The sequence below is a fragment of the Pseudorca crassidens genome, chromosome 13, assembly GCF_039906515.1.
Source record: "Pseudorca crassidens isolate mPseCra1 chromosome 13, mPseCra1.hap1, whole genome shotgun sequence".
In the NCBI taxonomy this organism is placed as follows: Eukaryota; Metazoa; Chordata; class Mammalia; order Artiodactyla; family Delphinidae; genus Pseudorca; species Pseudorca crassidens.
The window spans coordinates 32,664,727-32,688,760 of record NC_090308.1 but is presented as its reverse complement, the minus strand read 5'-3'; the positions used below and the strand labels follow the sequence as shown (position 1 = coordinate 32,688,760).

The window sequence follows — 24,034 nt, the reverse complement described above, 5'->3', positions numbered from 1 at the left end:
TGGTGTACTTGTGAAGGGTCAGATCAAGCAATGGAGAACCTACTCACTCACGTAGCTGAATGGAATTCTCCAGAACCATCCAACGTATACAAAACTTTCACTGAGGTGAGGAAAACAAAGGGATAGCATCTAGCCACTCATCTACATTGCACTCCTTCTCAGCCAAAATGTCAATGGCATTAGCACAGCTGTCAATTCAGCACAGCTGACCATTCATAGTACCATGGGAATCCTAGCCTAATATATTTGCAGAATTATGTAATTTAGTGAATATGTAGACCTTATGAATTTATCTTCAAATTAGACCAACTAATTACCAATTACTCTAAATGCAGAAGAGCCATAAGGGAGAGAACTTTGCTTGGGTAATTATAAGCATTCATGACCCATTCTTCTCTGTTTACTGTGCCTCTACTTTAAAATGGATTCTAATTGTGTTCCTGAAAGGAGAAAGTCAGCAAGCGTTACAATACCATCCGTCAGTGCTAAAAAGGATTGAGGTCCCAGTGTCCAGTGATAAAATGTTCTTTAGTATTGTATTACAGTTCGGTATATTATGCAGATCTTGATTCTTTAAAATAAAGACAATTCAATAATAACAATGTAAGTTACACCAAATATTTAAAGATTCTTAATTTCAGGTGCTTTCATTTACATTAAATAATTATTAAATTATTAAGTAATAATTTTAACTTTAGAATTGGCAATAGAGGGCAAAAAACAATTTTAAATGCCAGCTTTAAATGTGACATTTTTACCAGGAATTATACCCAGTATCTTGTAATAACCTATAATGGAATATAATCTGTAAAAAACCCGAATCACTGTGCTGTACACCTGAAACTAACGATATTGTAAATCAACTATACTTCAATAAAAAAGTGGCATTTTTATAAGTAGAAAGAGGGAACAGTGATGATCCACTTTGTTTAAAAATTTGTTTTCAGAGGTATTAGGTCTTTTAAATTTAACACACTTTGAAAATTAACATAGTTAAGCTGCACAATAGTGATGAGAAAAATTCATTTTAATCTAATAACCTGAATTTTTTTATTCACTAAATAATGGGGATACTTAATGACTTAGAGAAACTCCCCTTTTAAAAAAGTTTTTAAAAAGTCATTACACTTATAATCTGAGTTAGAAACTATGAGGAATAACTTGACTAGTTACATATTATTCAGAAGATGGGATTTGAATGTTCATAAGTTATTCAGAAAAAAAAAATTCAACTAAAGGTTGCTGCAACCTTCATCTAAAATTGTAAGGCTTAGTGATAGTTTTGCCTTGGTGATTTATCTATTTAATCCCCAGTCATAAATCTTATAGGTCATAAGCATTTTGGCTCCAAATTTCTTAGATAATATTGCAAAATAAATCAAATGTGTAGGGAGATAGAGATAGGTCAGTATAATTATTATGATGTATGAATACAGACAAGCATATAATATTTAAATTATATATATAAAAAAATATATATATATATATCACTTCATCAACTATTTGCAGTGTCCACTGTTTGCTTAGCCATCTCACATTGGTGATGTATATATTCTAGCTATAGATTGTAACTAGGTAGTGAAATTTATCTCTAGAGAATAATAATGTAGTTATCATTACATTATGTAATAATGCAAATAAAAATGTAAATATTTCAAATGTTTATATTAATTAATTTCTGGCATCACACAGCTTATAGATTAAATATGATATGAAAGAAACACATGATTGTCTGCCCTTGAACACTTAGGATGTGTTTGAATAAATAATATTATTGAAATCATTGTAGATTTTCATCAGTTATATAAAAAAATTGGAGATAATCTTGGCACAAAGCTGAACAGAGAATAACAGAGAACAGAGAATAAGTTCTGTCTACTAATATCATTGTGAATACTACTTCTTTGTGCACATCAGAAATGCTAAACTTAAAATTTGTGAAAGGATGGACCACTTCTAGAGCTGACTTTTGGACTCACTCAAGGGGCCACATTGAATTGTTGTTAAAATTAGTACTTATAACAGAGAAATATAAATATTCTAAGACAAAATTTAAATTTAAGGACCTGTTCATTTCAACAACTTTAGAAATTTTAGAGTGTGCTAGGTATTTTAGAGCACTTTCCCACATATAGTTTTATGTACACACAGGTGATTATCGTGTATCTTACTAGTCCCATATACCAGAGGGAAGACTAAACTCCAGAGAAATTAAGTTCCTGGATCGTGATCATACAGCTTGCTTGTGGCAGAACCAATATTAGAACCCGTATATTCTGATTCACCTCTCTGTGCTTCTTCCAATGGCACTATAGAAATAGAAACAATTACAGAGACATTGAAGAGAAGCAAAAAAAAAAAAAAAAAAAAATTTAATAGGACTTAATGTTAGACAAACTATGAATGTCCATTGTAAAAAATGACTCTAGTGTTTGGCAACAGCTATGCTAACTCAAATCTAGCTCAAAGGAGCTAGATGGGTGAAAAACTGCAGGTTTAATTACTTAATTTATTGTGGCACTGTGCTAAGTATTTGCTTTCGTAATTTATCAGCATGAAGGCTTTACTCAGATCATACTCCTGTTTTGCTAAATGAGAAACTCATGTTTAGAGAAACACAGAAAATAACCCAATTCTAATTACAAAATCCAATTATGGACATTACATCAGATTTCACATTATTTAAAGGTAATTAAAGAAATATGTTTGCTAAATGGGTCTCCTGAGAATAAAGAGAACAGATATCACTGAACTGAAAGAAGAAAAAACTTATGGAGAAATTTCAAAAATATATGTGATCCAAACCACAGTCATGAAGTAAGATGAGTTTGCCCTTCATTTTTCTCCTCTTTCTCTCAGTCCTCTACTCCTTTAGCAGTTATTCATGGACAGTCACACCATCTTAGCCCCAGCTTCCTCACTCACCGACACTTTGCAGCATCTTATCCCTGCTGGTCTGTCTTCCCCTACCCAAGTGTTCCAGGTAACAATTAGCTAAAAGGAGTCCTGCTCTCCTATTTTATATGCAAACGTAGAACATGTCCCGATTGTCTAACCCCTAATGATGGAAAATTTATGCCAGTGATGAAAAACTTCATTATTTCCTGTCACATCACAGAAACCAGGAGGCAATTCAGTTCCCTCTTGCATTGGCTGTGAGAAAGTTCAAAGCCATATGATCTGCCACTATCCATATGATCTGCCACTATCCAATGAACATATTGTACAATATATACATATACACATATATACGCATTTTTTACAATACACATTCTGCACTCTAAATATACCCCTGATTTTATCTTATTTTTTAGTTCTTTTCTCTTTAATCGTATTGCATCATTTTATCTTAATGTACATATTTTGATAGGTAAGATTAAATGCATTCTGGAACAAAGCTAATTTTATCTGTATTTATACATTCACATACCTAAATACATACACATATGCTCACATACATATTCATTTGTATGTACATATATACACTTACTTATAAATATAAAAATTTACATTCAGCCATTTAAAAAGACTGTTTCTATGTGTAGTTCCTTACTGTTTATTCCAGCAATAGCTTCTCTTCCTCCCCCTGTTTGTGGAAAAAGCCTGCTATTCTTGATCTCTTGTGTCTTCTGTGGCATGGAGTGGATAATCCAGGAAGCCGAATATTGCCTCTGCTGGTGTAGAGCGAGCCAACTAGAGTTAGATGACATAATCTTGGAATCACTTGAAGTCAACAAAGATCTTACAGTTCCCTCTTTCTATCACAGAACAGATAGCTTCCTGTATTTGCCAAAATCAGTGTCAAGTTGCTGCATTTGCCAATCCGAATTCTATAGACATTTTTTGTTGTACATGTTTATTTCTCATTCTAATTTTATGTTTGTATTTGACTACCATCTTCTCCATACTTATAACTGCAGTTACAGCAGTAAGGGAGTGAACCCTCAGTTTACGTTGTTTAAGGAGTATTGAAGCACAAATACAAATATATTTTATGAGGAGCTTTTATTTAGACTCATCATGTCAAATAGTTACATTACTAGAAGTTTAAATTCACTTAATTCTGAATACTGGATGGTTATAGGGAAAAGAGAGCATCAAGTTAGAAATCAAAAGTTTTGGATCCCGTGATAAATTCTCCTGGAAATTAGCATATGACTTTGAGCAAGAAAAATTATGCCCGCCCCCACCAGCTCATAGGATTTTGTGAAAATGTGATAGAATTATGCATAAAAGCACTCTAAAAATGTAAAGAGCTAGTCAAATCTGATATATTGTTATTGCTTAATTTTTTTCTGAAAAAGCATTGATTTCTGACAGTGAGTGTGTTTTATTTTACTTCTGTCAGCCTTAACTGAGGCATGAGTATATTCAAGAATTTGAAATCTATTTTATAAATAGTTTTAAAGTGTCAGAAGCCTTATCGAGAACCTTTGACATGACTTATGGTAAACTAATTTAGGATCAGTAAACAATTGGTATGGTTTTCTTTCAATCATTGTAGTCCCACATGGGTGGGAAACCTAGGGCTTCTAGTTAAGGGTCACTTTCTCTGTAGATGATGAGGTAGTTAAAGAATGCCAGTTTTAAAAGAAAACATACGTGCATTCCAGAGGTTTGTCAAAATCCAGTCCTCCGTTTTATGTCTGAAAACAATAGCAAATCACGGCATGAGGAGGAAAAAACAATTGTTTCTTTCCATTTTTACGTGTGCCTCTTCTCCTCACTGCAGTCATACTCCCGCCAAGAAAATCACCCTTGGTGAGCTCCCTTTGGGTCATGGGTGGCAAACCACAGGCTGCTCTCTGAAAGATGGGTCCCCTCTCACAGACCATAGACTGGGTGTAACTTGCTTCTGCTGCTCGTGGCAGCCACCAGAACCCCTTAACGTGAAATCTTTTATCTGAGTAAGATTTGTGAACTCAAGATACGCCAGACCAGACTTTTCCCCACTTACCTCACCAGACTCATTTAAATGTTCCACTGAGTTGAAATTTTTTAAATGATAGAACTACTTGGTTCTAATAGCTTGCTACTATCAAAAAATAAAAATTATTAAATCTTTAAAAACAAACAACCCAAACAAAAAATGGGCAGAAGACCTAAATAGACGTTTCTCCAAAGAAGACATACAGATGGTCAATAGGCACATGAAAAGAGGCTCAACATCGCTAACTATTAGAGTAATGTAAATCAAAACCACAATGAGGTATCACCTCACACTGGTCAGAATGACTGTCATCAAAAAGTGTACAAATAATAAATGCTGGAGAGGGTACACTGTTGGTGGGAATCTAAATTAGTGCATCCACTATGGAAAACAGTATGGAGGTTCCTTACAACACTAAAAATAGAGCTACCATGTGATCCAGCAATCCCACTCTTGGGCATATATCCAGAAAAGATGAAAACTCTTAATTGGAAAAGATATGTGCACCCCAATGTTCATAGCAGCACTGTTTACAATAGCCAAGACATAGAAACAACCCAAGTGCCCATCAATAGAAGACTGTTTAAAAAAATGTGGTATATATATAAACAGAATATTACTCAGTCACAAAAAGAATAAGATAATGTCATTTGCAGGAAGATGAATGGACCTAGAGAATATCATACTAAGTGAAGTAAGTCAGACAAATAATATATGCTATCACTTATATGTGGAAGCCAAAAAATAATACAAATGAATCTGTATACAGTAGAGGTCCCCAGCATCTGGACCATGTACCGGTAGTGGTCCACGGCCTGTTAGGGACCAGGCCACACAGCAGGAGGTGAGCAGCGAGGGAAGCTTCATCTGCCGCTCCCCATTGCTCGCATTACCACCTGAACTATTCCCTCCGCCACCGGTCCATAGAAAAATTGTCTTCCACGAAATTGGTCCCTGGTGCCAAAAAGGGTGGGGATCGCTGATATACAGAACAGAAACAGACTCACAGACATAGAAAACAAACTACGGTTACCGAAGGGGAAAGGGAGTGGGAGAGGGATAAACTAGGAATACGGGATTAATAGATACAAACTACTATACATAAAATAGGTAAGCAACAAGGATTTACTAAATAACACAGGAAACTCTATTCAATATCTTGTAATAACCTATCATGGAAAATAATTAAAAATATATATATATATATATATATATAAAACTGAATCACTTGCTGTGCACCCAAAACTAACACAATCTTGTAAATCAACTATACTTCAGTTAAAAATAAATAAATAAAAGAAATATTAACTATTTACAGGACTACTATGAGTTAAGCCAAAGGGAGATTATTTAAAAAAATAGTACGCACGATCGGATCTGCACAAAAGTTAAGAAAGTATTCCAAAGTCATACAAGTGTCAGGAGCAAAATGAGCTCAGTGTGTAATTTGTAGTTCTCTCTTTAATTCATTTAGCCATCAAGCAAACCTCTACTGAATTGTCCTGTCATATATAATAGAAAATAAATCTATTTAGGGAAAACATAGTGAGAGAAAGAGTAGTTGGGGGCATTTCCTTTGAAACAGCAGAGGAGCAGAGGTCACAGAATTCAAACAGTTGATGGCTCTGCAGAGAGCCCATGTGTCACTTCTGAGGTAACGGTCCATGCGCGAAGGCTGTCTCTCACAAGGCAAAGAAGTATGGCCAGAGTCGAACAGGTTGTTGAAGGCTAAAGCTAGCACGTAATTACTCTGCTAGCTCCTGACTTGGTGTTCAACTCCGTGACTTCAGACACCCAGGATGGAAATATGTACAAAGAGAGAGGTAAACTTTGGAACATGCCAGAAGATATGAAATGGCAAGGTTGTTTTGGTTTGTTTCGTTTTATTATAAATTTAGGTGGAATATGCATGCTTGATCTCATCTGAAAGCTTTTCTGAGGGTTCTGTCTGTGTAAACAGTGTAACCCTGAGTACACGTGGGCAGCAGCCTGCACACACACACACATCCACGCCCATGACAGAAGTACTGGACAGAGGAACCCCATCACCACCACCACCACTACCACAGCTTCCACTACCACATACTGAGTTTTCCAAAATCTCTAACAGATTTCTCTGGGTTGCTTCAAATTCATCAGTATTTGGCTAGAGAGAAAGTATGTGAGACTGTATTTTTCCAGGCCCAGGGAATCCCTCAAGAGCAGCTATACAGTCCCACTTGTTACTGATGATCAGGGACCCAGAACAGTCAAAAATCAGTTAATAGCATGTCACAGGCATACTGTTTTCCGTTGGACTGTGTTCACGTCTGCAGAAATAGCAATGTCATTTTATCCTGGATTGGCCAGATCCTACTCTCCGTCTGTGAGACGAGAATGACTAGCCTGTACCCTTTTGTCATAGCAACATTGGAAGAAGAGAAATGAAAATATGCTGCTAATGACTTTGTGTATATGCTTCTTCCTTGTCGCCGTTGTTTCCCAATGACATCAACATAGCTTTAGCCCGACGTGCCATTTGGACCGAAGTCTTGGCTTGATCTGTGATGAATGCCCTGTGGGGTACACAGGACCACACTGTGAGAGGTAAGCACGTACTACACTGTCTTCCAATGTGATTTCCACCTTGGGAGTTATAAAAACCACAGGCATTATCATCCTTCTCACTATCCCAGAAAAGCCGCCACGCTCAGGTGAAATAAAGTTTCTCACCACACTTGTCAAACAAATGCGGTATATTTTTATAGTTTATTTATTCTCTAGAAATTGCTCTATAAATCTCCATTCACTCAGAGAGTGTTTGATTAATGTTTTAATCTTAAAGGTTAAGCATTAACCTGCAGTCTTTCTAGAAAGTATTGTTCAAGTGGAAAGTCATACACTTTAAGATTTATCTTACTGTCTACGTTGGCAACATTTATTTTTCATAATTAGCTTTTTGTCCTTAAAATGTAGCTTAAATGTGTGTAGTTCATAGTTCAGCAAGTGGTCCGTAATTTACCTTAAATATATTTGAAAATCGAAACAAAATGTAATTTATTATCATGATCTATATTCTCCTCTAATTACTTCTAAGCCAGTATTTTAATTCCCGTTGATTTTACTAGTTTGTTCTGCAGTGGAGCCAGGGATGTTATTTTATGTAATTTGTGTGATTATTTTTCCTCCTAAAATCTTTTGGAGGAAAAGGTTCTTCTGTATTTCAGTCTCACTGAAAATGGTACAAAATTCTCCCATAATGTCATTGACAAACACAACAGCATCTTCTGGGTGTAGCACTGAAAATAGTCCCTTTTGTTTCCATCACTAGAAGGTGGGTGGGGGTCAAGGTAGGGGGAGAGGCAGAGAAAGTAACCTGCTTTCACCCAGCATCACCAAGGCTAACGCCACAGAGGGCTATTTCTGCCTATCCTTTCCTGTCCCCTCGACAGCCATCAACCCTATTTCAACAAGGCTGTATAAAGTTAATGAAGGAAGAGCCAATCACCCAGAGAGAATTTAGCCAGCAGCTAGCAGTCTGTGGACACAGTGCCCGTGACAGCTCCTAGCGGCAGCAAGTACTGTTTGTGAGTATGGCAGCATCTGTAAATTAGTAATGGAGGAACAGAACTGAAATAAGGAGGGTTTATTTGCAGTTGAGAAACTAGAAGTCATTGACTGTGTTTTTTTTAAAAAAAGGACACATGCATATTACTTACTGTAATAGGAGAACATATCATTGCCAAGACAGATTTACATCAAATGCCTAATCCCTCTGGCTCACTACAGGCAACCTTTTTTTTTAGCAACTGGAAAATGACAGCTGCTCTGTCATACAAGGCCATTAAATCCATTTATCTAGGGGGACTTAGTTTCTGATGTATTTATACCGCTTTGCTCCATGATATGTATTTTCTGTATACGTTAGACAATGGTTTCTGAACCATCTACAATTTAAAATCCTACATTTTATTTAAGAAACATTTGTTTGGCAACTACCATGTGCTGTGCATGGGGCTAGACATAGGCTATAAACAGATGTATCCTACCATCCTTGCCCTCAAGCAGCTCACATTTTTAATGTGGGTGAGAATATTCGAACATATTCTGGAAAACATTCTGGTCTGAATAATAAAATTCACCTAGGAAAGGAATACCTGACAAAAAGGATGATTTCCTGTCTAAAACCTTTATTAATATGATCAAAAAGAAGAGAGAAACATGCCTCAAATGCATATCTTACCTCTCATTCAAGTTTTTCAGTCAAAAATAACTTTAATCCATTATTATATGGAAGATGTGATATTATATTTTTCTAGCCAGAATACAGATTAGGGTTTTATAGGAATATTTAGAGTCTATCATTTCTTTGTGTTTGTAGGAGCTAAGGAGTCCATTAGATGGATCCAAAATATTAGGAGAAGCATTTTTGGGGATGTGCAGGCTGAAGTAGACCGGGGTGTGAGGGAGAATAAGGGTCAGGGAAGGAAGGAGATATGGGTTGGACTGAAAATCCTGTAATCAAAACTATTCTGTGAGTGATTGGTGTAATCAGTTCTGCATATCATCTACACAAAATAAGCATTGAAAAACTGAAGCTGTGTTTTCCAAGTTATAGATGTTCTTGGAATAGAGTTCTATGATCACTTACATTTGGGAAGCATCTATTAGCATGTGAAAGGTTCTGACCAGTCCTGGAGTGAAAAAAATCTCTTCAACTTGTTTAACTCATCATTTTCTAATCTTACGTGATCATAAATTCCCTACTTTTATTATATAGCAAGAATGCATCTCAGACTCAGATAGACGGGAATTATAACTTTATATTTTTATCTCAGTTTAATTTCTACTTTGAGATCAAATTCTTTATATGTAGGAGCTGTGAGGGCTTGGACACATAATGTCAGTCAAGTACACTTTAAACTTACCCAGTGTTATATGTCAATTATGTTCCAGTTTTTAAATTTTTTTCTCTTCTCCCCACTTTCCACCTCTAGCTTTGGTTAGAACCAAAGTTCTAACAAGCTTACTTATAGTACCAACAGCCTTGAATGCCGGAATGAGAGTGTGTGTGTGTGTGTGTGTGTGTGTGCGCGCGCGTGTGAGTGACTTTTTTGGGTAGTGCACATATAGTAGAGCCAACCTGTTCTGAGTAATTCATCCAAATGCATTTCTGCTGACCTCTTCCTGTTTCCTGTCCTCCTGATTACCGTTGCCCTCAGGTCTAATAACTCTCCCCACTACTGTCCTACCACTCGTGGGCACACAGGACACATACTGCTGTCTTCTTTCCAAACTGGGATCCACCAACATGCCTACTCTCATCATTTCTCCTCCATCTGCCTTTCTAACTCCATCCCATTTCCTGTTTGGGGATGAATTGCAGGAGGAGATGCCACATTCATAGAAACGGTGACCTTTAAAGGCAAAGTCCAAAAGATTCCTATGTTTCTGCTTTCCTTCCTGTCAGATCCCTTGACTCAGTCAAGCAGCACAGATGGTCTTGCTGCTTAAATTGAGGGAATGGAGAAAAATTGTGAACAAGAGGACGGCAAAACAAGATATGACAAAATATGGACTGATAGTCTGTCACACATAGGACACTGGTTACAGTTTTCAGAAACTTTTGCTTGGGGCCAAAGTGCTCATGCCTTGAGACAGTACTGCTTTCCTCTGACTAGGGACTGTTTTAAACAAAATGAAAAGAAGAGAACCAGGGTTGAGGGAACTGGGTATTCATCATGGCACTTTGCTAAGATTCTAGGATATTATCTGGACAAGAAGAGAAAAATATAGAAAAACAAGGAGACAATATTTTGAAGGGCAAAAAGGGATGAGTGACAGAGCATCAAGTGAAATTAAAAAGAACATGGAGAAAAAAAAGTGAGCTAAATGGTGATGACATCTGCTCTACTGGGTACTAAGCTACTTTCTGAATAAGTTTGTAGCCTCAGCAACATATCACACTTCATGGAGACAGATACTTTAAGAGACTGTGACAAGTTCATCCAATGAGATCCATAGGGCCACAAGAAACTTAATGAGCTATGTGGACCCCTTAAACCCTGTCCCCTCCTGAGCTGGGCAGTTTTTTATGTCCTCCCTAAGTAAGGAGAGAGAAGTCAAAGGTAACTTTAATTTCTCAATTGCCACAGAGAATGCAGAAGGTATTTGGATTCAATTGCTTTGTATTTGGAAAATTTACCTACAGTTTTATCCACGTGATTTATATTCAGTGTCAGAGAAGCCCCTTTTTGTTTTTTTTTTATTTCAATTCCAAAATCCAATTTCGATATTCTCTGCTTCAGAAACGTCTTGACTCTGAACCAAGTCTAATTGTCATCTGATCACTATGATGGTGAGAATTTCTACTCGTGGCTGAGTCTCCTTGATCCCTGGGTCCTGTATGCAGAGCATGGGGTTACAGAAATTAGAGATGAGAGACAGTTATGCTTACTCAGTAGTGCCATTAGGAAAATTGTGACTGGAAGTGAGGTTTCAAAAGGCTGCTCATCTGTGGTTGTGCAGTGCGTACACTGCACAAAAGTGCTCAGCCAAGGGGGAGACTGGGGGCTCGAATCCAGTGTGCCCACTTCTTGCCAATACACTAGTGCCCTCTTCTTGCCAATACACTAGCTGTGCTGTGCTTGGGTGCCCAGCCACGTCTAGTCTTCTGTTCATTTTTCTGCATCTGCCCAGAGAGAATCTTTTTTTTTAATTTGCCGAAAGGCACCATATAAGCAGGCACAATTCCTCAGTCTTCAGCTGATTCAGTCAAGTGGGAGGTAGTAAGAATACAGTGCAGTTCCACAACCATTCCCATTTAAACTCCAGCCACCCTCCCCTGTGCCTTTGTCAATACTGCTTCCTCTGCCTGGAAGACTGCAGCCCTTCCCCCACCTCTGCCTGAGACCAACTCTGCTACGCTCTTAAAATTCAGCTCTGTCATCCTGAAAGGGTCCTTGATGAATCCTAGCTCGAGTTGGTTGCCCTTTTCTATACTTCTTTAACAGTATTTGCATATCTCTAGTAGTTCACTGCTACATTTTTAACTATAGATGACCCTAGAAAAACATGGGAGTTAGGGGCACCGACCCCTGTGTGGTTGAAAACAGTTGGCCCTCTGTATCCACAGTGTGGTATCCGCACATTAAACCAACCTCGGACCACGTAGTACTATAGTACTTATTGACAAAAATCTGTGTAGAAGTGGACTGACGCAGTTCAAACCCATGTTGTTCAAGGTTTAACTCTATATCTTTCTTCTCCATGGATTGTAGTATAAAGGCTGTTCCTTATTTATATTAGTATCATGTGCAAGTGCTCAGTAGATGTTTAAGGAAGAGTGGGAGGGGAAAAAAAGCAAGAGCTTTTCTAACTTGCTTAGAGAGACTGAAGCATTGTTTTCAGTCTATAGATAGGAAGAACGTAGACCAAAGATTTTAGCCAAAAGTTGAAAAATGATGGAGCAGAATGAAATAGAGAAAAGTCTCACCAATTTCCTTTCTTCTTTTCATTATTGTTTCTCTCCACTGCCATTTCCTCTCTCTCTCTCTCTCCCTCCCTCCCTCCCTCTCAGTCTTACTCTCACTTAGATAGATAGATAGACATATATATATATATATATATATATATATACCTTCCTTTAATATTGTTCCTAAGTCATCTTACGTAACTGCATGTGTTGTCTACATTTAAAGAATCTCTTTCTAAAATATTGCAATTCGATTTGAAAAAAAGTTAGCAAATGTGCAAAGGAACAGGGACTTTGTCATGTTAAGGTCCATCTCTAGCCAAAAAAAATCCAATTAACTCTCTGTTTACAAATGTCTTCCTTTTGCCTTTCATATGAAAATGAGAGGACTTTAGATTTCAACTAACCATTTGTTCTGGTAGAGTGAAAGTCTGAGAAGCTGGAAAGGTCTAAAGGACTGTGATTTACACTAATGTTAATTAGATGAATCCAACTTGATCAGACTATAAAACGATATTATTAATACAAGTTATATGATTAGCGGTATTGTATTCACTGACCCTAGAATTACCTTTTAATTTCTATTGATGGGACTTCCCTGGTGGTCCAGCGGTAAAGAATCTGCCTTACAATGCAGACGATGGGGATTCGCTCCCTGGTCAGGGAACCAAGATCCCACATGCCCCAGGGCAACTAAGCCCACGTGCCACAACTACTGAGCTTGCGTGCCTCAGCTAGAGCCCATGTGCCACAAACTACAGAACCCACGTGCTCTGGAGGCTGTGTGCCACAACTAGAGAAGAGAAAACCTGCACGCCACAACTAGAGAGAAACCCGCGCACCACAACGAAGAGCCCACACGCCTCAGTGAAGATCCCATGTGCCGCAACTAAGACCCGATGCAGCCAAAAATAAAACAAGTTAAAAATATATAAATAATAAACTAATTAAAAAAATTTCTATTGAAACATTTCTGTAAGTCTCTAAGAATACTGTTCTATGTATAGAAACACACACACACCTGCACACCCCTAATAAAATCTGAATGCTTACTTTCAGTGAAGTGCCGTATGAATGATGTATCATGTATATTTAGTAAGTCTCCTTACGTGTCCTACAACAAAAAGTAAAAGACAGATGCCTCTTCAGTTATTCTATTTAATTGTAATTATTTTCTCATGGATTGAGTTGTTTTATTAAATTATTGTTGTGGGAGAATTTGGGACTTAATTGCTATCTACGTTAAAAAAAAAAAATTACAAGATCTTGTTATATAGCGCCATCTCTTCTGAGGGCAGTAAGTCATTTTGAGGAAAGTGAACTGAAAATAATGGGGGTTTGTTATCTGTGATAATAATCATTGTATATTGTTATTCTGGTGGAGCAAAGTCACTCTCTTAATGGTAAACAAAATGAGATGTGAATATATGTGGGTGTGATCATGAGCTCTGAATATCAAGTAAGGCAAGAAGAATCGGATTAAAATTCAAAAGGATTTTCTTCTTATCATTATTGACTACCACTCCTGAAGGGATTGTGGAGGAATTTTATGCACTAAAATATTAGTTCATTTTTACAACAGAGAATTAATAATTAATATTTGTGGGTGGCAGTATTCTTCCAAGCAATATTTATACAATGACTTTCACAATTTATAAAAGATTTTGTTAAAATTAAAACTAGTAATCTCATTAAAAATTATGATAAAAGGTTAATTCTACAAGATTATTGTGGTACCTATAAATGTTCTAGAAAACTTAGACTAATCAATGTATCTTACCAAATTAATGACTTTGCCCCACAATCATGATATTATTAAAGTATCCTTATATGATGTACTGTATTTAAACCATTTCTCTTTCTAGAGTAGAGAGCATTTTTCTCTACGTATCTGTAAGTAGATGAGCATAAACATAATGTACTTTTGAGATATATTCCCCTTCAATTTTGACCCTTGCCGTAAAGGACTTTCTATTTTGCTAAGATGGCACAGAAAACAGAGCTAGCCTGACCATAAGACTTCAGATGTACTGTTTCATTTCTCCTTTGGCAAGTGGAGCTTAATATGAAGCATAAGCAAATGTAACTGAAAGAGAAAACAGAGTAGAATATAAATAAGTACTTCCTATAAAGGTGTATCTGTGCATCTGTAACATTAAGTAGCATTGTAAAACATAACGGTGTGGTTAAAGGGAAATTTGATACTATAATTGAAAAAAATCTCTCCCATGCCTCACAAATAAATGAACTTTTGTTTTTCCAATAATATGTACAATAGTGTTTAGTTCTTTAAAAAAAAAAAAAAAGAACTGGAGTTTGCTAATAAGAGTTCTGGGCACCATTAAGCCTCGCCTTATGTCATGTTACCATAATATGCAGCAGGCCTGCTACTCAGTAAAGACTCTTCAGTGGAAACCTGCCTCCATATGGATGTGCAAATGTATAAAAGCCTATTAGTAAGGCAGACGTACGGCCCTCACACAAATGATGAGGCTCTTTCGATTTTCTATTTAATAAACTCTGAATTCTCACTACTGAGTTGCCTTGTGAGGCTGCTTCCCCACAACAAGCTCTTGCTGCAGCAACAGAAACGTGTAAACCTTACATATGTGTACAGGAAACAACCAGCTGCGTACATATGTGTTGTCCTGCAAAGGCTTTCCAGCGTGGACCTGGATCCTGCCGCAGTGCCAGTGGCAGGTTTCTTATTATGCTTTGGTCTCGTCTTCAGTGCCAGTGACAAGTTTTTTTTTTTTTTCTGGCTGAAATCTAATTACTAGTGGGGCTGGCACGATTTCATCTTGTATCTACACTGCAGTAACAGAAAAACATTCTTTTAATCACCTTGCATTTGAGAAAAGCAGCGCTTAAAGGGAAAGCATATCCTGGGAGAGGGATAGAATGAAAAAATATATAAACATTGCCCCCAAAGGGTTTCATGAGTTCCTCCCAAATACTCACTGATGCAACTTTTCACCTTAGGTGTGCAGAAGGCTATTTTGGACAACCTTCTCTACCTGGAGGATCGTGTCAGCCATGCCAGTGCAATGACAACCTTGACTTCTCCATCCCTGGCAGCTGTGACAGCTTGTCTGGCTCCTGTCTGATATGTAAGCCAGGTACAACAGGCCGGTACTGTGAGCTTTGTGCTGATGGATATTTTGGAGACGCAGTTGATGCAAAGAACTGTCAGCGTAAGTCCTGAACTATTGATGCCCCTGACAGAATTGATGCATTGCACCTCAAAGTAACTGATGAGTTCTTGAGTGGGGATTGGAGGGTAGCAAATGATGTGTAATACATGTAAGATAGATAGATACACAGCCTATACACAGAGTCTGAATATTCTAATACATTTCTTTGTGCTAATAGATTAAATCCTTTCAAAACTGCTGCATTGTTGAAGTATCATTTTTCAAATGATACACATATCTCTGTTTCCACATGGGATGAAGATTTTTAAATAAGTTTCTGTCTGTGACAGGAAAGAAGAATTTGAAAATTAGGTAGCCCCTATTTATCCTTATTGTTTATTACATTTCTAGCCATTTTCTTGAAATAAATTTATCAGTCCGTATTATTTCATTAGTACCTGTCAGTAGGTATTAATCTGTTATGCTTTCATATGTAAACTTTACATTCTAGCATTTCACAGCAGGTGTAAAATTCTGCCAATATTCTTACACACTGGCATTTGTAACTGTTGAGGTATTAACCTTAGGACTACTCACAGAGTGCTATTTCTGTGTTTTACTTCCACAAATTAGCTATTGTAGGACTTCATCCATATTAGTCAGTACATTCCTACCCTCATCTTGATCTCTTCAGCTGTATTTTTTGGTGTTGCATAGAATTTACAAATGATTTATATTAGTGGTAATATATCATGCAAGAGAGATTTCATTGTGGAGAATTAAATGGAACGAGCATCCTTGTTAGTCCACGTTACTGCTGGACACTGCCATCATCAACTTCACCTGCTGTGATAATCTTTAGGCAGAGCAGGTTATGATACCAGTTTAATATTCACTTCTGCAGACTTCGTTATCTAAGAAGGGACTCTTCCAATCATTCAGTTGGGTCCCAGGACCTGCAACAATACAGAAACCGCTGGAAATGTTGTGCCTGTTAGTATCTCTGCTGTAAACACCAAAGACCTGCTAGTCCCGTCCCCCATTTCAATAAGAAACGTGTCTTTCTCCTCACAGGTTTGGAAGATAAGTGCCAGCTTTTTGTCATTTAAAAATGACAATTTATTGAATCAAAAACAAACCACTCTCTGGGACAGTCTGCAGCTATTAATATCACGTGTAAATTGTCAATTGTTTTTAAAGCAAAATTTCCAACAGGCTCAGAAGCGCCTTTAAACACTGTGGGTTTATGGCATCTGTGTAAAACCATAAGGAACTTAAGAAATTCTCCAGTTCAAACTCATCATCTAGGGTCTACACTTTCTACCTGTGTGATGCTGGGCAAGACGTTTGACCTCACTGAGATTCAGTTTCCTCATTTACATAAAGGGTCCTAATTTTCAATGAGGATTAAAGGATCTAGCATGTGAGAGTATCTAGTGAGCTGCCTGGGGCATGGGCTACTCACACATGGTAGCTCCTTTGGTAGAGATGCTCACTAATTCTGAGGCTGTGTTACTCGCTGAATGACCTCATTTTCTATCTTCCAATAACCCCCTCCATAAAGTTGAAGAGACAGTTCCACTCTTTTTATTGTGGTAAATTCAGGATCTGTGGCATGAAGTCTTAACACATAGAAGAATATGGTATAAAAACATTTTTGAACCATCACCAATTTTTATATCACTTGCCATGAAGTATAGACACAATTATGTTTTTAATGCTCTTTAGCATATAAAAATACCAAAACACATTTATTTTCTATTTTTAACTTTTCATAGATATAATAGCTCTTCTATGCATAGTTAGTAAACCTTTACAAAAAGCAAATTCATAATAAACTATTATTTTAGTTGCCTCTGGATCTGTTCATGAAAAGTACACCACTACTAAGAAATATATTTTGCTTTTTAAATTTATATACATATTTCTATGTCATGCATTTCATTTAAAAATGCCACTTAAAAATTCTATATTGCTTTTGTTTTTTGTTTTGTTTTGTTTTGTTTTTGCATTATGCGGGCCTCTCACTCTTGTGGCCTCTCCCATTGCGGAGCACAGGCTCCGGACGCGCAGGCTCAGCGGCCATGGTTCACGGGCCCAGCCGCTCCGCGGCACGTGGGATCTTCCCGGACCGGGGCACGAACCCGTGTCCCCTGCATTGGCAGGCGGACTCTCAACCACTGCACCACCAGGGAAGCCCAGCTTTTGTTATTTTTAAGATGACTTTTTAGTAAATTTAATCTTGTATTCCCCACTCTAAGAAAAAGTGGCTTTTAATTTATAAATTATTTGAGATTTTTAAAATCGACGTATCATATATATATATGAAATATATAAAGAAATTAAAAGTATATATAACAATTCTAGTAGCCAAATGAAATGGATATTTAAAGAAAATATTTTCTTCAACCTCTTCTCACACACCAGCTATAGACTATCCGTAGGCTATTACCTGAGTAAGATAACTGGCTGGGACAAGTTTTTAAATGGCCACCCAACAAGTATCAAGTTAGCAGACACTGAAGACCAAACTATTGGAAGAAAAATCAAGCAGTTTTTAGGAAAGCAGTAAAACTAAGTAGTGCTTCCAGCCCCAGGAACAGAAAAATAGTGCAGGGTGATGGAGTAGCTATTTATAATGTATTTATAAGTTGTGCTCAAATCAAAGTATTCAGAGACATGAAATATTGTACAAAATTTACAAAAACCATCTACGAATAGTCTAAATTCCCATGTCATCTCCCCCTCACATTTTTACTCTTGTATCAATGCAATTATATGTACCATTAAAAATACACTTGTGGAGTACAGAGTGAACCATTAATTACTGTTCTATTTGTGAAAAAGCTTCTTAATTTTTAGGCTGATTTATTATATGTTTCAGAATAACATCAGACAACTTTGTAACATAAAAATGACAAAAGGTTACTTAAACCAAATACATTTTCTATCTTTGGAGATAGTATATAATATATACTATATAGTAATAAGGTTTATAGTATATAAACTGAGGATAGTATATATCTTCCTCAGTTTAAAAATTATAATGCTGTACTCCTAATACACTTGAAAAAGTTGTTTTTATCTTATATACATTTTATTGAATATGTTTGACATATAACATTGTGTAAATTTAAGGTGTACAATGTGTTACTTTAATAAATTTAGATATTGTAACATGGTTGCCATTGTAGCAATATTTATCCTGTTACATAATTTGTAGTACAATATTGTCTATATTCATTATACTGTGCATTAGATCACTATAGCTTATTAACTACTTGTTGCAATTTTTTACCCTAAACAGCAATAATTTTATCCCCCCATTCTCCATCCTATGGCAACGATCATTTTACTGTTTTTTTTTATGAGTTTGACTTATTTAGATTCCACATATAAGTGATATCATACAGTACTTGTCTTTCCTTTTTTTTTAATTTATTTTTATTTTTGGCTGCATTGGGTCTTCGTTGCTGTGCGAGGGCTTTCTCTAGTTGCGGCAAGCGGGGGCCACTCTTCGTCGCGGTGCGCGGGCCTCTCGCTGTCGTGGACTCTCTTGTGTGGAGCACAGGCTCCAGATGCACAGGCTCAGTAGTTGTGCCTCACGGGCCTAGTTGCTCCGCGGCATGTGGGATCTTCCCAGACCAGGGCTCAAACCTGTGTCCCCTGCATTAGCAGGCAGATTCTCAACCACTGCGCCACCAGGGAAGCCCAGTACTGGTCTTTCTATATCTGACTTATCTCACTTAGCATAGTATGCTCAAGGTCCATCCAAATGGCAGGATACCCTCTTTCCTCATGGCTGAGTAATATTCCATTGTGTATGTACATCACATCTTTTTATCCATTCACCCACTGATGGGCAGTTAGGATGTTTCCATATCTTGGCTATTGTGAATAATGCTGCAGTAAACATGGGAGTGCATATATCTCTTCAAAACACTGTTTTCATTTATTTTGGGTATATATCCAGAAATGGGATTGCTGGATTGTATGGTGGATCTGTTTTTAACATTTTGAGGAAAATCCATATTGTTTTCCATAGTGGTTGGACCAGTTTACACTCCCACCAACAGTGTATAAGCGTTCCCTTTTCATCACATTCCCACCACCACTTGTTGTCTCTTGTCTTCTTGATGGCAGCCATTTTCACAGGTGTGAGGTGATATCTCATTGTGGTTTTGATTTGCATTACCCTGATGAGTAGTGATGTTGAGCATCTTTTCATGTGCTTGTTGGCCACTTTGATATCCTCTTTAGAAAAATGTCTACTTGGTTCTACGTTCTTACATACTTTTCTAATCTTAAAGGTATGTATATATTTCCCCCAAGCTCATTTTTTGAGCTTAACACAAAAACTGGCATATTGTAAATAATCATTAAATTGGAAAAAATTAATTAATTTTGCTGCATTAATTTTAGAATTAATATTATGCCATGGGTGCTATTCATTTTGATAATTTCTCAAAATTATTTCAGCTCTAGAGTCAGTATGCATTACTTATATTGAGATTATATTTTAGGTGCTACCTCAGTGTATCTATGAAGAAGCAAAACAGCTGGAGGACGGGTGGAAAGAACCTTTTACCCGAAGTCAACTATATCACCTACTAATCATGTGGCCTTGTTTGAGTTATGGCTACGTGGAAATTCAGTGTCTTCATTCTCAGAATTTGAACACTAATGGTGATATTAGTATTTTCACAGCATATGAATGTGCCAGGAACTGTGCTGTTGCTTTACATAAATATCTCTACAGCTTATAAAGTGGGTGTAAACATCAAATAATATAATGCTTAACAGAATCCCTAGCAATCAGAAAACATTCTGTTCTAAAACTTTGTGGCCAGTGTTACCACCTGGGGGATATTACTATTTAACAAACCCATGAAGACTATTAGAACATTTTTCCCAATCACAGATCTCTCTTCTCTTTGCAGCTTGCCTCTGTAATGCCAACGGCTCCTTCTCTGAGGTTTGCCATGCTCAGACGGGACAGTGTGAATGCAAACGTAACGTGCAGGGGCGGCAGTGTGATGAATGTAAGGTAAGAAGTAGGAGCTGACCATGATTACTTCTTCCTTCAAACTTCTAATTGGCTTTCACTCATGTACTCCTGAGCATATTGAAAGACAAGTTCAGGAATACCTCATTGTACATATAAAATTACTGTGATCATTGAAATTTTTTTTCAAAATAGAACAAAATTTACCATACACTAGCATTTGACCCTCAACCTATATTTCCTTGGTAGTAAATTTGTGTAATATTTACTGTAATTCAGATGCTTCTGAAACAGCATACAAATTTAATCCCAGTCTATGGCGAGTCATGTATTCTTTCTTTTGCTTTTATGTTTTTGGCAGAAAAAAAAAAGTGTCACACCCTTTGCTCTTATCAAACACTTTGTACTAGTTCCATCAGTTAAAAGTTCCAGTGAGCACTCTACTCAACAAAAGTTTTCAGTAGAGAAGTAAATCAAAATATTTTTTTTAGATACCATTTTGCTAAAATGAAACAAAAATCAAAATATGTTGCTCTCTGTTCCTGCACGTATTGCCCTGCCTTCAGTATGGTGAGCACCTGAGATTCCTCCATAAGAGGACATGGATTTGCACTGTCTCCTTCACATATATATGTAATATTTTGGTGATAAACACTGTTAAGCAGAACCAAGCATTTCTCAGGTGCCAAACCGGCCGTCTGTAGGAAGTTTGGAAATATCATTTGCTTCTATCTCTTGAATAATATTATGTGCTCTTTTTTTGTTGTTTTTGTTTTATTTTTCTGTTGGCCTTTAAAGCCCACTATGTGGTGGGACCCAGAGACGCGATTCTGTGTGTCCTGTGGCTGCAATCCCATTGGCTCTGTGACACCACAGTGTGATATCACAGGAAGATGTGTCTGTAAATCAGGCTTCGTAGGGAAACATTGCACCCTCAGCAGGCAGGTGCACCGACAGAAGGAGCAGCCACAGAGAGCGCAGCCAGTGCTTGGGTCTCCCCAGAGGTGGGGTGTCAGCAGCTCCAGTGGATGTCCTCGGGGAGCCTATCGACCCCCAGCTCCGGTAATCTCAGAGGCGCTGCATGGCTCGTGCCTCAGCATGTTGTGTTCCATGTGCTGCTGCTGACCTGCTCTGGTGCCATTTTACCAAATAAAGGTTGCTAAGTGTGCAAATTGCAAATGCGAAAACTAGACAATTCCTGATTGAAGTCTTGCCTTTTAAAAATAGCTATCAATATCTTTTTTTATCAATATCTTTTTTAAAGCCTATTCAGGTTCATATGTTCATAAAAGTTTCAATTGATCATGGATATGTAGAAAACAAAGAAAAATTTATTAGTAGGAACCTATAATCTTAGAAGGGGAAGGAACCTCGGGCATCATTTGGAGCAAATGAAGGGAACACACAAATGAATAAATGAAGGGAAATCTAGCAAAGAAAGTGGGATCTAGCCAAGAAAATCTAGCCCATTGATCTGACATTGGGCTGACCTTTCATCATAATTAATGATTTTGTTACATTTCCACATTACAATTTTGTTCACGTATACAACAAACACAAGAAACGCACTTTCACACACTATAAATGTACAACATACACAAAGTAAGTTAGCATGTCTTCTACTACAAAAGTTTGGTCCCCCTTCTCACAGGGCAAAACAAAACAAATGTTGGGAGGAAGGAAGTTAGGAAGGGAGAGGGGAGAAAGGAAGAGAGGAGGAAGGAGGGAAGAATAGGTCCAAGGCCAAGTTGCAAAGTACCAGGAGACAGGACTTGCCAGTGTAGAATCAGAGCTCAGGAGAACTAAGGGTAGGGTATAGAAAAGGGAGATGGAGTAGGAGGAAGGCGGGGAGGAAGCAGAACAAATTTATGGTTTTATTTCTTGGCTCTTTATTGACATTTAAAAAAAACTACTTTTGATATCAGACTGCCTCAGATCAAATCCCAATCCGACACTGCCTGTAAACTGTAAAAGAGTTTCTTAAATCTTTCTGTAATTCAGCTTTTTCATCTATAGTAGGACCTACTTCATAGGGTTTGTGTTGGCTCAGATCCTCCAAGAAGCAAATGCCAAGAGATTTACTGGGGGAAAACTCCAGTGAAGGATGATGGAGGAGGGAGCAGTATGCAGGGAGCCTTCTACTGAAATGCGGGTCTGACCATGTGAAAGGAGAGAGGGAAGGAAATATTGAGTAGGAAAGTCTCATTGGGTGCATTCTGCCCAAATCTCAAATTCTTAGCCTGGCCAGTAGGGAGTGCCCCAGCAAAATTTGCCCATTGGAGGAATCTTGGATTGGGCAGGAAGATTCTAGTACTTCAGTGTACCAGTCATTGACTTGGAGAAGCGTGACTTGCTGTGAGCTCCTCCACTAGATCCAAGAGTGGAAGCTGGGGCTTGTCAATCAGCGACACTCCCACTGCAGGCTCTCTTGCAGGGAGATCTATCCAGGCACCTCCATGGCTGTTTCCAGGTGTCATGAGAAGAGTGCATAAGACACACATCTGAAGAGTTCTCAGTAAATGTTAGGTATTATTACTGTTATTATTACTATTGTTATTAAATGAAGAAAGCTTTAAAAGAGATTATGTTTTTCAGAAATAAATGCATACATTTAAAGTGAAAGAAAAGGACAATAAATGATCAGTATGTCTCCAAAATATAAATTTAACGGAATTTTAACCCTGATACATGCCCTTTTCCTACATATGCTACAGCACTGATGTATGATGGAGTGGTGTTTTGTCCTGAGACCATTTTTCCTTTGAGGCAGTATATGTGAGAGTTAAGAGCACAGACTCTGAAGCCAGTCTAGTTGATTTGGCTGACTCCGCAATTGGTTAGCTGGTAACCAAATTACTTGACCTTTCTATGCCTCAGTTTCACCACTCTGTAAAAAGTTATTGCTAGTAACTATCTTCCAGGATTGCCTTGAGAGTTTGAATGAATTCATATTTTTAAAGGGCTTTAGAACAGTGCTTGGTACATAGCAAGTACAATACGTAAGTGATAGTTTTTATTATTACCCCAAATGAGAATAATTTATGGGTGCTCATCAAACTCTCCACTGAGACTAGGCAGGCACTTTCTTCCATATATGTTTTACCTCATTAATCTCAATTACTGACTAAGAATATTTGTTCCTTAAAGTTGTTTACTACAGGGTTTTCCCTGGTCTGTGAAATAAATTTTTGATCACCAATTTATTAAAATTTTATTACTGAAATTTTGTAGTATTTGTTTTGGTATAACCTAGGCTTCAAAATTACATTAGTTAAATATTAGAAAAGTATGATAGGGACATTACTTCTCATATATTTCTTCATATAATCAACTTTGGAATTTTTAAAATAACTAATAATTTGAAAGTTTATTTAATATTTTATTGATTTATGCATTAAAGATAGATACGCTAAGTAAAGCAAACTTAGGAAATAAAGATGAATGTAAAGTACTATCTCTACAATTCACATTCTAAGTCAAGAAAATTTAGGAAATAAGGACAAATGCGAAGT

General features: G+C 37.2%; 1 protein-coding gene across 2 annotated transcripts in view; it reads left to right on the top strand.

Annotated features, from left to right (window-relative positions):
- The window catches only part of LAMA2 (laminin subunit alpha 2), a 591,238-nt gene that overhangs the window by 357,026 nt on the left and 210,178 nt on the right, over nucleotides 1-24,034 (top strand). For both annotated transcript variants that reach the window (XM_067702129.1, XM_067702128.1), the window contains exons 18-20: nucleotides 7,430-7,516; nucleotides 15,366-15,577; nucleotides 20,458-20,564. In XM_067702129.1, coding sequence (XP_067558230.1) covers nucleotides 7,430-7,516; nucleotides 15,366-15,577; nucleotides 20,458-20,564 — 406 coding nt within the window. The remainder of the gene's footprint in view (nucleotides 1-7,429; nucleotides 7,517-15,365; nucleotides 15,578-20,457; nucleotides 20,565-24,034) is intronic.